The 17588-nt window shown below is 31.9% G+C and overlaps 1 protein-coding gene across 6 annotated transcripts in view; it reads left to right on the top strand.

Moving 5' to 3' along the window:
* Positions 1-17588, top strand: part of LOC130443851 (ephrin-A4) — a 425869-nt gene that overhangs the window by 389322 nt on the left and 18959 nt on the right. For all 6 annotated transcript variants that reach the window (XM_056778718.1, XM_056778715.1, XM_056778717.1 and 3 more), the window contains 2 exons: positions 4724-5127; positions 5749-5968. In XM_056778718.1, coding sequence (XP_056634696.1) covers positions 4897-5127; positions 5749-5968 — 451 coding nt within the window. In that variant the 5' untranslated portion in view covers positions 4724-4896. The remainder of the gene's footprint in view (positions 1-4723; positions 5128-5748; positions 5969-17588) is intronic.

The raw sequence follows: 17588 nt of genomic DNA, 5'->3' as shown, positions 1-17588 counted from the left end.
GTTTTTGGCCCCGAAAAATGCTCCTGTCTCTCCTGAAAAGCTACTCACCATTTCTAACTCTCTAACACCCGAAAAAAAATGTGCTATGGAAGAAAAGTTTTGTAACCATTGAGCAAATGAAAACCATTCGGAAAAAGTCGCCCAGAAATGCTTCAAGTCATGATTTGTCTGTGCATTGTATCCAAGGGCAATATGCTCAAGATTTGTTGAAACAACATAATTCCACCTTGTATCACACACAACAAAGAATTTTGCTAGCATTAACTTGATCAGAAACTCTTGCAACAAAATGGGTTTTCAAGAGTTTTTATCGAGATGACTGCTGATGCGAAACCTGTGGAAAGCATTGTTGAAGTGATGCAGTCCATAAAAAAGCTAAAAACTTCCGTGCCTTGTGTAATGGCGAGAAAGGTTTTGGATACAAAGGAAATTGTTACTAATTGCGATAGCTGGTGCAAGAATTGAATGTTGAAATATTGATGGTAACTATGTTAAAAATTGAAATTCATGATACAATTTACGTACATAACTACATTTTTTCCTATTCCATTACAAAATGATTCTTATTCTAAGAAATGGCTCTCATATATTATTTTCTAGAGTCTAGATCCAATTTATATCAGTTATTGACTACAGCAAATGAATATCCTAGTTCGAATGTTTTAGAAAATCTATAAAAAAAAAACATTTTATGAAATGTAGATATAAACTGCTGCCGATATTAAATGAGAACGAATGATTTTCACACATGCCAAAAATACTGAGAGAGCTGAAAAGTTAATGAAATAGAGAAAAATGTCGAAATATAGATCTTAGATTCAGATAATGTCAAGAATGTGAGAGGGAGATTTAAATTATGACCATTTTCGAGGAAGTAAATCGATGAAGTTCAGTTTGAATCCTTTGTTTTATACTCAACAAAAAGTAGGACATCGGATGTCAAATAGCAATCGATTAAAATTATTCTGATTTCTGTATTTTTCCGAAAATATTAATGAAAAAAGTTTCATTTTTTGTTGTCAATACATCTTTTGCTTGAATACTGATAGAAGAAAATGAAAAAATGATAAAAGTATACCGAGAAAAATTTAACTCGAGCAAATATTATTGATGCGTCCCGATTTTGTTTTTAGATTTACAATGATCGTAAATAACGCCATAAGAATGCACTGAAACTGTGTTTAGATTGTTTAATAATTTATTGATTATAGACCGCGTTGTAACAGTTTCATTCAGACCACCTGACATCTGACAATTGTAATAAATACTCTACTGTTGAAAATATTGTAGTACATACTATTCCTTGTAATAATTTGATGATCGCAAGCGCATTTACTTAACTTGTTGAACACCTTTTTTTGCATTTTACATAATAGTGCGGCTGGGTCCCTTTGAGTTCCGGGAATTTTACCCTCAGCCCTGCTGGTAGTGCCTGATCCAATTTATAGGCCTACTTTTGTCAAAGATAAAAACTCTCGTTTCAAATTTAGATTCTTATACCAAATTTCAAAATCTTCGGTCTACTATAATTTTTAATTTTTCTATGTTCATGTCAAAAATAATAGACTAATATATTTAATAATAACGAATTTTTGGTCTATATTGAAAGATAAGATGTTTGGTGACACAAACATTTTGTGACGTTTCAGCTTTTTACAATGCATAAAGTTTGCGTTCTTGCGACTATACTTGTTTTTTGCCAAATACTTTTAAATATTAATACGCTTATCCTTATATTTTATGTTCATAAATCGCCGATAAAATATTATATATTCAAGTGTGGACACATATACAATGGAAAGACAATCATTATAAATACTATTAAAAACACCAAATCTATAATCTATAATAATAATAATCTTCGTCTTCAATTTCATTCACATAAAATCTCTTGTTGGAATTTTAGTAACCATAGAATATTTTCAATTTTTTTCCTACACAATCTTGATCAATCGGTAAATGGATTAGCGCCCCTCTAAGTTACAAAAGATTTGGCAAGAGATTTCTCGAGTAAGCAATCAGTAGCAATGGATCCATTTGAGATTTAAGATATCAGGCTTCGTTAATTAACTAATCGACTACACTCAAAAACAAAAAACTTTGAAATTCCCTATTCGACACTACTAAAGAATTTTCTTCTCTCTTAGTCTCAACGGAATTTCTTACGAGGAAGTTCATTAGTTGCTCGGTATCTTTAGATTAATTCTGTTGGAATTTTCAATAATCTCTTTCTATTCAGTAACATCGATAATTATCAAGCTGTTAATAAAATCTAAACTACCCAATACCTGAAAGATTTTTTCTAATAGATTCAAACAAAAAAAACTTCATAAAGAAATATTCGGCATTATTTGCAAATTTTCTAGTTAATTATAAGGTGAAATGTTTAGAAAAAAATGTCTAGTGTGAAATAAGATAAGACGAGATTTCTATTCTCTTTATGAGCAAGTAGATGAATAATAGTGAGGCGAGGCAGTATATTTTGTCGCCTTTTTGTAATAAATATAACCAAGTAAATACAATAAATACTTACTCCGAAAAAGGAAAAGCAGATAGCCATGTCGGTATTCTAGCAGAACTAGTATATGCACATACATGTCTTTCAACAGAAATATTTCACCCACTTCTCATATACAAAAACTGTAACGAAGGACAATTATTAACCACCAAAAAATGAAAACTGGCGAAACGTCACGTTGCGTGTGATATCATCGCTAGAATTATTCTGGAAAGAATAAGAGAACCACTAAACGACAAACTACGCTTAACCACGATGGATTCAGAAGTGATAACTTTTGCATTGACCATATTACATCAGTGAAAATAATATTGGAACAAAGAAAAGAGTGAAAACTTCTAAAATGCATTTGATGCCTATTACTAAAACAGAAGGGAACGAAGAGCTCTCCGCCTCGACACGATCCATTTTGATTCTGAGATGTGACTCTCGTATTTGGGCTTCTAATCTACCCTAATCTTATGCAAATCAAATCTTAATTTAACGTACAAGGTATAAACTTGAGCAAAAACTATTCTTTAGTGTAAAGTCTAAAAGTTCAGAGATAAAACTCTGAATGACGAATTTATGTTCCACTGGATATGTCTAAAAAGATCAAAACGGGTAGATGGGATAACGTGAATCGATTTATATATCGACCACAGTTGTTAGAGAACATTTACACCAATATTCGTACCCACATGTAGCTAGAAAAGTGGTTGTTTCTCATAATTATATAAGAAAACCGAAAAAATCTGGTGTGGAAATATGTTATTTTCAAACTGAAAGTTTCCATCTCTAGACTCCGAAGAAATATTTACTGTTAAACTGGACAATAACATTATATTAGGATAAACTTGTTGCATAAAATGTAATGTGAAATTCACTGCAATTTACTGCCAAAAGGCAAAAAGTCACTAATCGTCTGCAAACCAATACTCTGAAAGAAATTGCGTATAATTTCTAAAAATCTGTTAAAATGAATATTTATTACAGAAATTAATAATATTATTGTTGCTTATACTAACATTATTAACTTTTATTTTTTACATGGAAACATATTACTTTTTATGAAAGAAAACAAGTTGCTTACTTTACATTATAGAAATGGTTAACGCTACACAACAATGTTGTTTTTATTGCTGACATTGTGTGCTTATTATTTTCCTTTAAATTGTTTCTTCAAGCTCATAAAACAAGATATAAACAATTATTATTCTATAAAGATACAAAGAAAACTCCCTATAATAGTAGACAACAGTTAAAATTTTATTGAAAATAAAATTCCAACTCCATATCTCTATCGTGAAAATTCTTTTCAGTCCAGATATTTTATTCAGAGTTTTTATGTGTAACATTTTGCACTCAAAATCAAGACAGAAATATGGAATAAACGCAAAAAGAACAACTTTCTTATTCAAAATAGGTAGGTACTAAAGACCCTCTGTTTCGAAACTTTCCAATTCTATTTATAGATTTATCTCCTTGATACTTCATAGAAAGTCCTCTCGATATTATATTCATTTTCATTTCGATCTTTTATTACTTTTTTCTCTCTCTAGTGCATTTTTTTCTTATCTTGTTTCTAGTATTATTATAATATAGTCAATCACCGTAGCATAGTTGCCTTAACCTATCGACCAATTCTACATATTCTGCTTCTCTTAATCCCAAAATTTCACTAATCAGTTTCTTCTTCATCTGTTATTTTTTTCCCTGTATCTTTCTATTAAATGTCCACTATTCAATTATTTTTATCCTGTATAGTATTTTTTATGCAACTCTTGATATTTCTATATCCAAATTTTTGGCATGACTCTTTTCCATTTTACCAACCTCCCGTTCACTTCTCTGAGCTCGTTGCTCTGAGCCACTTTTTCCAACCTAGATAATCAATTTCCTCAATATTCTTTATGCTTTAGTCGTTTCTAGCATAAATATTCAGTGAAAAAGTATATACTTGTAGTCTCTCATGAATGTAGTTCTTATTTCCAAAAAAATAGAATGAATAGAAAAAATCCATGAGATGGTGTCGAATTCTTAAACCAGATGGTGTGATTGGCCTATTTCGTTTATAACTTTTGATATTTATAAACCCAGAACTCTGTATTTTCTAGAATTTATAAAAAATGAAACATTTTAGATTTATCTATTCATTATTTTATAATATCTAACCAACATATGTTTGAAAATTGAATTTTTACTAATTATAGTGTTTGTTTTCAGGTATCCGGTTGGTTTGTTAGTCATGTAAACGGTGTCCATGTCTCTAAAGATTATAATCGAGTGGTGTACGCGGTGGCAACACTAACGACGGGGACGTTATCAGTTAGACGACCACCCTTAGTGGCGGCGTCTACATCAATTAGAAAACCCTCATCCTCGGCGGAGGAGGCAGCATGACGATGACAACCAGATGGCAGTATTGTGAACCCAGCCGGCTGCTTCTGCACGCCGTCATTTTCCTAGCCTTCACTTGTCATTGGTTCGCACTAGCAACAATGCCAGGAGCAAGCAACGCCAAATTTTATACAATTTATTGGAATTCGTCGAACCCCATTTTTCGCATCGACAATACTGACAATGTAATTGACGTTAATCGAAATAACGTTAAATTTGAATATGATCAGGTAAGTTGAATTATTATTACTTTCATTAAACCTGCGCACTCATTAATCTCAATTTGTACGTTAAGTTAGGTTGATACGGATAACTTTTACCTAGATTGGTAGGAGAACTGAGACCCATTGTGCATCAGAAAATACTAATCAGAATCCTATTTTGAGGTCCAATGAAAATCGTTCTATAAAAATGACACGGATTGTAGGAAAAGCGTTGTACTCATTATATTGATGAATAAAACAAAATTAGGCTAAAAAACTTGTGTTTGGTTTACTAAACAATAGACTTTTAGCTCGATGTGCTATGTGAAGATTTTTTTATTACGAAAGAAAATTTCTCAACAATTATTATTTGAATATGAATTATCTCAGATATAACTATACTGTACAACTGTTTAGATTTAATTATATTGCTTTCTACCTTTTATTAGTTTAATATCAAATTTAATTGTTGTTTGGTTCAAATGTAGTACATAAATTGCTGTTGTAACGTACAAATTATTTGAAAAAGATTTAGGTACGTGTTGAAATCTAGCCTGGCTCTGTCCACTATATCGATGTGTCAAATATAATTTTCGACTTTTGCATGTATCATACCGTATCGATATTAATTATGTTGTGAACTTTTAGGTCGACCTAATTTGTCCGGTATATTCGCCTGGCACACGGGACGAAGAAATAGAAAAATATATAATTTATAACGTTTCCAAAGAAGAATACGAAACGTGTAGGATAACGAATGCCAATCCTAGGATAATAGCGGTTTGTGATAAGCCATATAAACTTATGTACTTTACCATAACTTTTCGACCGTTCACCCCACAACCTGGAGGATTAGAATTCTTGCCAGGTAAGTTTAATTATTCATTTTTGAAAAATGGACTTATAGATTTATCAATTTTATATTTTTGCTGTTATTCTGGTAACAAAAGATAATAATAATCTATTTCTCATTAGAAGTGATAATCAATGACCACCAATCATGATTCGCAAACTCAAAATGCATCTCTAGCGTATAAAGATTATTCAAAGCTAGCACATTGAATTGGATTGGGCATTTTTGGACTCCATACCACTAGGAAAATCACTCACAATCCTTCCTTCGCTATAAAACACATTCTCTTTGATACAAATGGCCTTAAAGACCCTGATGGCTTTTAAGTGCACGTCCAAGCTAGCGTGGACTCTAAAAGCACTAGCTAACAGAAACAATGTGGCCTAATGTGATTATCAGACAATGATGGAGCAGACAACCTTGTCAAAAAGGAGCAGCGACTTCATATTTTTGATGAGAACTCTACTGTTACCTCAAGAGATATCACATCAACCACGAACTGAACAGATACCTATAGAATTAGATGTCTGTCTGTCTGAGGTCACTGCCCCGTCAAGGAACTATAGGCTACGCATTCCAATAAAAAGCCTCGGAAGAGTACTGCCAACACCTCAGGAAATGAGATAAGGAAACCTCTTTTAGAAGGAGTCTACGTATTTTAAAAACAACTCTCTTTATAGGTATAGGTCTATTGTGTCACTAATTTATTCCACTCTTCTCATCCCTACTATGATATCTTTTTTCCTTTTTTTTCTTCTCCTACTAAGCATTCCTACTATCGTCTTGTTCCATGTTTGCTTCGGCTTTCTTTTCCATTATTAGTTTAGATTTTCTCTCGTGATTACCATACATAGTTAATACTGGTTGAATTTTCAATTATTCTCTTTTATGTTTACGTTTCGTATTATATATTGGATTGTAATTCCAATGTTCTTCTTAAATACATCACTCCTATGGATCGTTGACTAAATAAAATCATAAACAACACTTATTTTTGACTGTACGTCTTTCCTTTTCTTATACATCCTTATTCTTATTCTCATCTCCTCAAAATTAATTCCATAATGTTCCCGTTCAAAAATTCGATCCCTAAATCAATCAATTCAATTATTAGTTAAATTGGAAGTACTTATTTCCGACAACTGGGACCTTGATAAATTGATTGTACGACCTCGAAAATGCTAAACTAAGTTACTTGTTTTCATTATGATCCTAAACCATATAGCCCTGCCTATAATAGTCCATGAAAAAACGAAAGACCACTGCTCTATGCCGAAGTAACGGCTAGACTGCAATGAGCATCTCGCTACTTATCAGACTGGATCATTTTTTTTAAAAATGCTAACGGTTTTGCACTTCCGGTTACTGCTCTTTGTTACATGTTGAATAATCTTGTAATACCAAAGTTCTGTAATTTTGCTGGATTCGATTATAATACTTGGTTTAGTATTGGGATGACGACACCTCACATACTCCAATTCATCAGCAGAATCATTTTTATGGATTTTTCTCTGTGGGGTTACAGCACGATGCTAAGAAATTTAAACCGATGGAAAAAAAAACTATTAGATCGCATCGGCCAGTAATAGAACATTATCGGTTCTGTTTTAAATAGTGATAGCAGCGCGAAGGAAGACATTTTGATAATGTTTCAAAGCAGAACGGGTTAAAGAGAGGGCTGGTGTTCGCTTATGTCTTGTTTTCGAATTATCTAGTTGTCTAGTAAGGGATAAATAAATACCTATTCATTATTCGTCTACTCGGTATGATATATTACTTAAGCATTATCATTTTATTTCACTTTAATTAAGAAGTTTTTTTGTTGTAATGCATGGTATGTAATTATAATATGAATTTAGTCACTTGTATATAAAGTAAGAGTATAGTTTTGAAAAAAGAATGGGCGGGTAAGGGGTAGTAATATGGAAAGTTATAAGGGAAGTGATATATCATTGGCATATAGAAGTACGAAAAGGAGATTTGATTGGTAACGAGAACGACGTGAAAAAAAACTGAGAATGGTTTTATAGCCAATAGGCTAGATTCCCAATTATATTATTATCTCTAAATGATTCCTTTTTGTTGTGAAATAAAATGTACATCACATTTTATTAGCCGAGTTATAACTTATTGAAATGAGGAAAACATTTTGGAATACTTTGTATTAAATAGTTTTCGAATTCAAATAATAAATTGCTATCATGTGTAATTGAATATCTTATTACTTTTATGTTGAACGCGCTTCATAAAAACTGTATAAAATAAAAAAAAAGTATCTGAATACATGTGTGAAACCCTATAGTAATTGAAAAATAAAAAAGCGGTAGCTTTATTGAAATTCAACCAAGTGTATGTATGCAGCGTATTATAAATATGGTGTAAAAGCCCTTCATGAGACCCATACGAAGAGGGAGCACAAGTTCACACCCATAGTCTGACTTCTTTATTTATTAAAACAAAGGTCTTCCATGGGTACAAATGTCCATCCTTTATTTTAAAAAGAACGAGAAAGAACAAAAAGTATGGTGCTGAAACCCTATAAGGTTCACAAGATGGCTGTTTTTACAGTCAACGTCATTGGTGAACATTGTCGGACAATATGGAAGTAAAGAATGCTTGGGGGAGATCGAGCAAACAAATCATTTTTTATCGACTTCCTTTACTTATAAAAAAAAGTGTGTAGATGCGGTTGAGAAACTTGAGATCACGGTTTCTTATTTCAAATGCATGAGTCACTTGATTACTTACCTTTTACATTATATAATGTCACTGAGGTGTTTAACTTGTAGCCTGAGATCAAATTTTTATTTATTTTATAGAGACGGTCTTGCTCTTTTATTTTTTACTCAAACTGCACAATATTAATACTGTTCACAATTTTCAAAAACCATTCAATACAATTTATCTCTGTCTTTAATTTCCTCAAGAAGTATTTTGTTTATTGACTGACTTTGGCTGCATTTGGTAAGCTGAGAGATATTCGGTATGTCTCGAACGAAAGGTCTTTGGCCAATGCGTCCTTCCAGTATTGACTTATGGACCGGAAACACTAACATTGATACAAAAAAGTGTAAAGAAAATAAGGCATTTGAAATTAGCTATTGTTTGGTCTCAAGATCTTTTAAATGCAATGCAAAATGCTGAATTACCTCTGTGGTTAATGCAATGAAGGTTTTTTTTTATTATAATAACAACGAGTACTGTAACCAGAGCTCTTCTAATACACTCATGAATATGGCAGGATTCGGTCGATCTTTCATATCTATAAATTCACTAATCGCTACACATTAGCGGCCAGCTATTTAGTTTTCATTGTAATTTTCTCAGAATAACGCCACTAATAACAGAAATTCTTCAATAGGTGCCTACTAACAATAGGCATGGAATGTTGAGAATTGTCATGCCCTTATATAGAATAGAAGATTGAGTGATGTAAGAGGAAGATATAAAAATAAACTATATGAACGTAGCCCATCCATTGATAAATAGATGATCTTCACATTTTGGCTCCTACACGTCTCATCCAATCATTTTCAATTGATCGAATTGTTGGAAAATTATCTTTGGTAACCAAAGCCTTGAACGACGTTCTATACTATCAGTAGTCTTTGGAGGTTCTCCAAATCCAGGCAAAGTTGATCATAGGACCATTTGGAATAACATTTCCAATTAAACGGCATCCGTGAACATATTCGTAGTCAAAAATTGAAAAATTTCGAGGATCTTATAATCGATCAAAGGAATAACGAGTTGAAGAATTCTTCGGGAAATATTATAGTTCAATTCTCAGTTTGAATTCCAATATAAGAAATTGCTAGAATATCGAGATTACGTGACTTGACTTGACAATTTTAATTGGTTATGTTATTTTGAAAGCTGCAGAGACGTGATTTTTCTTCTACAATGTAAATAAAATGTTTAAATACAAAAAATATTTTGGGGTTATGTGAAATGACTCGAACATAACGCGAATGAGAGTGTCAGCGCGAGCGCGAACGTAAGTCTATTTTACAGACTATCCATATCTTATCATTTCAATAAATTGAATAATTTTATATATTTATAATCAACAAAAATACGCATAATATATTTTTCTAATTCACATCCTATAATAAAAATCATGATTTAAAATAGAAATATAAATATCATCACGGAATAAGTAGACTTACATCTACCACAAAATTGTTTGTGATGTGGGATGTCATTTCAACTACATCCCCAATTCATTCCATTTGTCTTTTCATAAGCTATTCAATGGCTTATTGTCATTTGACATTTATTAACCTACTCTTTTTTAGAGACCCCTATCCACTAGGGGAATTTTATCACTGCATCAACCGTTTATTGATCCATGCGTCAGTATTTTATCATATTTCTAAAACTATCAATTCTTCGTATCAATACAGTTGTTTCTAAAATATGAATAGTCAAAAGTACCGAAATATGGTCCGTTTGGAAAGTACTGGAGTAATATATCTAGAAAAATTGGAACTTACATATTTTTTAAAATAAATTTATAAACTTTTTCGCTCGCGCCGGCTCTGACGGCTTTGTTTGCATTAATCATAAATTAAACAGATTAGGAAATGTTATTTATAAACACAGACGCCCGCGCTCGCGTTCAAGTTCGCGGAGAGCGGCCAATTTTTATTTTCGATGCTCGCTTCCTGGTGTGCCGTACCTTGGTGTTATTTGTGTTTGAATTGTCGATGTGGTTTAATTTTACGACAGTATGGAGGCACAAAATTCCAGTGAATGCTCTTACCTGGGCTAATGCTAGGCTATCTTGTATATCAAACAAAATAACAGTATAAAACTTATTTATAACGTAAAATATTTATCGTTTGAAGAGTAAAGTAATTGTTTCTTTGTTTATTATTTGCAATAAACTTGCTGTTAACTTTTCGTTTATTCCCTTTACACTCCAGCTTTATATAGAGAGATTTGGATGATACTAAGCTTAGAAAGGTGAACACCGAAATTAATATTATCCAAAGTTTTAGCCGTAATATAACTATTGATAAAATTGATCAAATAAAAGATATCTGTTAAACGTTTGACAAAGTCTAAAAGATAATAAAATAAATTCTCAGAAGCCTAGAATGTTTCTAAAACAAACAAATAATAGCCTTTTATTTCTGATTCAAGTGTATAATGCTACATCCGGAACAATCCCGCACAACCAGTAAAAGATTTTATAGCTCGTCATAGAGCAGGAAAACAAACATCATTTCGAAAATATCGCACATTCCGGCTAATTATCAATTAGAAATAATTACTTTTCACGCCGTTCGCGCTCTTGCTGCCGAGTTATAAATTAAAACATAAAATTAATAGGCAACTCAAACAATTTCAACCGCCAAATATTTTCGTGGTCCTCTAGTTAACTTCATAACGAGTACATAAAAAAATAGAAGATGCTTTTAAGTTAATCAATCCATGCAGTCATTCAATACGGATCGAGCTTAAATTTACATAACTAAACTTTCGAAAAAAAAAGGAATGTATTATAATATTTTCAGCCACATTGTGAAAATACTTTAATTTTTAATTTGTCTCGTGGATTAATTTTCCCCGTTTCTCTCTCAATTGACAGAATCGCCGCTTCTGTTTTCGTTAACTGTTTATCTTCGAAATTCTTTTCTATAAAGCTATTCCATGACATTTGGCGGTCAAACGGCAATAGGCAAGCGGCAAACACCTATGAAGCGTCAAACGACAGCAATGTAATTTGGAATTGACCCGTTGGTAATTCCTACTGAACACACTATTCACGCTACCACTGCATAAGTTTTTAGATTCGGCAACACTGTGTGAATATATAAAATCTGACATTACCACTATAAAGTTTACCATTTTCAATGGTGAACGTACTCAGATCGTGTAGTCATACGTGTCAAAAAATGGAATCAACAGAAGTGTGCCGATTAACTCGCTTTGACATGTTTCGTTGATTTTCCGAATCCAAACGTGGTCGCACTTCTCTACAGAATGAATTTCCCGAAAATAAACAACAATTAACTGTATGCGTTTTACAAGACGAGTCGAATCCAAAAAAAGTTGTTAGTGCACGAAGCACTTCGAAGCAAATGCTCGGAATAAGTGAATATTTCGCCACGGTTCCTTTGGAACGTAGAACGGTTAATTGTGAATGGTACGAGTACATCAATCAGCATTTGTTCACCTAAGTGCTCGAAAAAATCAGGTACACCAATTGCAGAAGACTAATAATTCTCTATCACGACAATGCGAACTCTCACACATATGTTCAAACAAAAACGTTTTAGAACAGTCAAAACATGGAATTGAGGGGCCATCCGCTGTACAGTCCTTGTTTAGTACCCAATGATTTCTTCTTATTTCTGTAGATCAAAAAGAAATTGCCAGGTCAATGTTTTTCTACACCTGAAGAAGCGGTTGAAGTGTTCAAATCACATGTTTGGGAGGTACTTCAATCGAAATGGAAAAAATGCTTCTATAATTAGTTCAAACGCACGCAAAAGTATATTGATCTCAATGGAGACTATTTTGAAAAATTATGAATATTAAAGGATATCCAAATATGGTGACAGAAGTGGAGAATAAAGATAAACGAATAGAAATCATCCCCAGTGACCTACACGATAAGAAAAAAGAAATGCCCATCAGTTTTCATAAATAACATACAGCTACTACTGGTCAAAACTACAAAATACTCAGGAATATAATAGAATCGGAACTCACGCGGAAAGAACATTGAGTATAGAAACAAAATTACTTCCAGTTCGCTACCCATGTTAATTCGTCACAAAACTGTCGAAACAATCAGCTTGGGAGTTGGAACCGATCTTTTCATTATAAATAACAAAACATACAGTATATATATATGCACTTTGCACATGCGTTGCATCAGTTAAAACTGATGACCGTTTTAACTGATACGATCGAAATGACTGACAGTGATTGGGATCTTTTGGTACAAATATAAATTGCTGGTTAATTTAGAAATGTTTGGTGATCAATTAGCTATTCCCACTGACAGATTACATTTATCCGTTTACAAAAATACAAACAATTCGCTACCCTTTAACTCCATTTGATATAATCATTTGATAAAAAATTTCAGTACTTGAAAGTTGCTTCTGATAATTTGCCGATTAAAAGGTATTTGATGTATCAAAGGCCCTTTGAAAATGCGTAACTATTATTGCCTACTAATAAAGTTGTACAACAATTTGGTAACATAAATGTTATTAACTCGTTTCCAAGTTGGAATTAATAAAGTTACCTACTAATAATTGAAATTGATGAAAACTTTACGTTATGGTTTTGTAATCATGTTTCAATCATATACGAGTTTCAATACGGAGATTTAACTGGTAGATATTGAATTTAGTTTCATCAATTAGAGAATATTTAATTATAATATGTCGATATTACCAATATCATGAAAGTATAATTAAATGATTTTTTAGTATGAAAATAATATCTTAAATTATTATCATCAATAGTTTTGTCAGAATATTTACATTTCTTCAATTCATAAGTTGTATTCGCATTTCAACAGCTAATCGTTTCAGGAATTCAGCGTATGCGTTTTCTTGAATACAAAAATGGTAAAGATATAGATTTCATTTCTCAGTATAGTCTCTATTAAATTGTGCAACAAGTGAAAAAAGTTCAACTTTTCTCACAAATGTGTGCATACTATACTTTTTCTACAACTGCACAAATTGAAATAATAAAAGTAATGTAAAGTAATGTTTATTTCTATGATTAGTAAAACCAAAATAATACTAAGGTATCCTCTTAACTTAAATTTACTTTTACTGGAGAATATTCTCGTCATTTGTAGCATAATTGCCATTTTTCTGCTTCTGAAGGTAAATCATTTATTTTATATGCTTGACGGACGTTTCGATAAATTTGACATTAACAATGTCAAGAGAGTACAAACAAACAATTCCGTTGTTACCTTAAGTTGTTACGTATATTAATAAAATTGAGCCTCATTGCTCAAATGCATTAAGAAATGTATTTTTAAAAATTTGAAATGAGTAGTCATAAACGTATTTTATTGCTCTCAACTCTTTCACGAAATTTCATCTAAAAGTTCTTATTCTTTCTCGAAAGTGGTCCTTAAATCATTCCACTAAATCCATTTTATGTCTGTTTATATGCCCAGTCCTATTTAATTAGGTATATTCAGACACTCTTATCTACGCTACATTAAAAAGTTATATTTTGTATTTAAAAAATGTTATTTTTTTTAGTTGCATAATATTTGTTCAAAAATTTCTAGCTCTCAAATTTCCACTCTAAAATATAAAACATTTTTCAGAAAATACCAGATGTGAACATAAAATACAAAGAATGAAATATAACCAGCAATTACTTCCCCGTTGCCCACTTGTCAGACCGCTACCGTAGTCACTTTAGGAAGATCATGCTTGCAGCATCTATGTCGAAACATGAACCTTGAACATCGCATTTATATTAAAATGGAAAAAGAAATAAGTTCGAAAAAAAGACACAAAATGTCAGTATATAATATGTAGACTGTTTACAAATAATATGAGCAATTTAAAAGTGGCCTTTAGTTGCATCAATCGATTGATTACCTGGGAGTTACTTTGACGTAAGATGGAAAAACAGAAATCGTGAATAATCACGAAAAAGAAAATAAGCATAAACATAAAAATGAAAGTATACAAATCGATAACAGTACCTACCTTAATATATGGATGTGAAACATGGGAATGAACAAAAATATTTAGAATAATATAGAGATAAAACTACTAAGACAATACAGGATGGACAGGATGAGAAATGGAACGGTACGGAAACATAAATGGAAGAACACCACAAAGCCTTATAAGAAACATGACAGAAACAACAGGATATAAGAAGTGAAGGGAAATAAGGCCCAGAAAAAGTAAATAAAAGAAGAATGAAAACTAAAACCCCAATATTCTGATGCTCCAAAGGACAAAAAGAGTTTCTAGAGAAGAAGATCTAATTTTCTCTGTTTTCTTGTTGTTATTTGGCTTCTCTAATAAAATAATTTTATGAACATCATTAACCGTAATTATCTTTCGATTATGTCCATGTTTAAATTAACGAAGTTGAAGAATGAAAAGTTGATTTAACTATAATAGCTAGACATCTCAAGTTGTTATTAGTAATGATGAGTACTATAAACATGTAGTGCTTAGTTTTAAGTATTATCAATAACTATATAATATGAACAATGAAATGTTTTGTTAATAATTGTAGTACAATTATCTTAAAAAAAAACATGTCGCTTATACATTTTTACATTCTCAATGAAACCTCTAGTAGAAAGAAAATATCAAAACTTAGTAATTACCGAATATATTATGTACATGTCAATAACAATTTCATATAAGACAAACTAATAATTATTTCTAAAATCTATTTGAAGTAAAAACACCTAGAACATTAAGTAAATTGCTATGTTGAAAAGGCGGCCTATTCATTACACATCGTATTGATGTTTGCAGAGAATATTTAATGGAAAATATTCTAAGGCGTTTTTTATAGGCCATACTTAAAAAATTCATTGAGCTACCCGTCACGGTATCGATTTATTCGCTCCCCCTTTTAGATTTTTGTCATCTAAAATACCACATTTCTATTTTATTGGAGACATTTCATTGTAGCAATACATTTACTATTCTTTTTTTGGGTAAAGAGTCTCAATAATTTTATTTAAAAGGAAATTGGTCTGCTCTGTAACCATTATAATTACTCGTCATTAGTTATCAACACACTGATTATTCGTGTTTGAAGTTCATTAGCTAGCCGATTAACAGTTTTTTCTTTCACATATTATACTATTGTCAAACTTTCATTTTTATTTTTTATAATTGCTGATAAGCATCCTGATTTTGTTTGTGAAACACGAGCCATATCTCCACGTCAAGACTACCTTTACCATCAGTAAGGCCTGTTTCCAACGTATTTGGTTCGGTTCGTTATCGGGTACTTTTCGATCACAACCGACTAGGGGGCAACGATGCTTTGGTCTCTATTCGCTACCTAATAGGAACAGTACAGCACCGAATACTCCATCGACACAAGCATGTTCTGAATAGTTTGAATACATTCCCTCATAAATGTATTTTGGCGTTGAAGACAGTCCTTTAACTTTCCAAGAAATTCATCAAACGATTTAGTTGGAAGTATTTAAAAAATTGGTCTTCGTTTTCTCTTGACTTCGGGAAAATAGTACAGAATTCTAAATTCTTTCCGCAAAGGGATGAGAGGATGCACCCAATACATTTTTGTATATCTCCTTCGTTTTCTATACAGAAAAAGCATGGCGTTTTCTCCATGATGACTACACCACAAACCATCTCCAAGGAGATCTATTGGATGTATCAACCTAGGTAAAAATAATCTACGAATTATAACGTTAGGTTTAGCAAATAATGCAACATGCAGATTCTGCTACGTAGAGGACGAAACCTCTATTACCACTCTCTCGAATTGTGAGGGACTACGGAACTCCAGAACGTTGTACCTGGGAGCGTATGAATAAGACTGTGAAGATCTTTGGCAGCTAATCTGATCTAAACAATTTTGTCTCAAAATGTGAAAAGTACCACTGAAGTGTTGATATGTCTGTGATATCATATAGTAAACGTTGAAAAACAATGGTACAAGTTATTCAAAAGGCAGATAATAACCAAGAACGGTTTAAAAAGTATACAAATGTGTTAGTTCAAACAGCAAATTGACTATTCGAGAGCTTATGAATGCATCTTTGCAAATTGTCAAATTTTAACACAATCTTCATGTAGAATCGGATTTATCGTATCACATATCGTATATTGAAATGTATGATATAATTAAATATAAATTCTAATAAATTTATCATTTTTGTTTCTGTTCAATAAATCCTAGAAATCGGATGCTGTAGGACCGATTTGTCATTCATCAATTAACCAAATTCAAACGTATCAAATTCTTTTGATATATTTAGAAACCCAAATGTTAAAGACGCTATGTTCAATGAACTCTATCTCCCGAGGAAGTATTTTCGTATCCAAATCAAATCAATAATAAATTACGATACATTTCGAGCTTCTTTTAAAAAGGAAATTTTCAAATATCCTATTTTAAAGTTATAAAGATTTAAAGATCTCACTTAAATTTTAGATATCTGGGATGAGTCCAACCGGTTAGAGATTTGCTGGAAAAAATGTATACAGAAAACTTTGTTGGAATGTGAAAGTGTTTATGGAAAAAATGTCTTGTTTCTTTGTTAGGTCGAAAACTGTACAGCTCTCATTAGTTAAAATAATGTTTTGGTACTTGGATAAGTGCATTATAAAATACCTCATTTCAAATATTTACAAAGTTATTTTGTTGATAAAGAGACAATATGTAAAAACTTTGAGTTCGAAACTGTGGGAAATAAAAATTTATGAACGTTTTGAGTTCTAATAAAGCGAGTGGTTTAAATGATAGGCTGCAGGGCCAACCATATTTCAAAATTTTTAAATACTATTGGGATATAGTTAAGCTGGTTTATGAGAAGACCGGTTGGACTCATCCTTTTTTACTGACTCTTGAGATATCTACAATCATCGTTTCTATGAGTAACAAAATTATTCCTTTTATTTACTAT

The sequence above is a fragment of the Diorhabda sublineata genome, chromosome 5, assembly GCF_026230105.1.
Source record: "Diorhabda sublineata isolate icDioSubl1.1 chromosome 5, icDioSubl1.1, whole genome shotgun sequence".
Taxonomy (NCBI): domain Eukaryota; kingdom Metazoa; phylum Arthropoda; class Insecta; order Coleoptera; family Chrysomelidae; genus Diorhabda; species Diorhabda sublineata.
The sequence above is the reverse complement of the archived record's forward strand: the minus strand, read 5'-3'. Positions and strand labels throughout refer to the sequence as shown.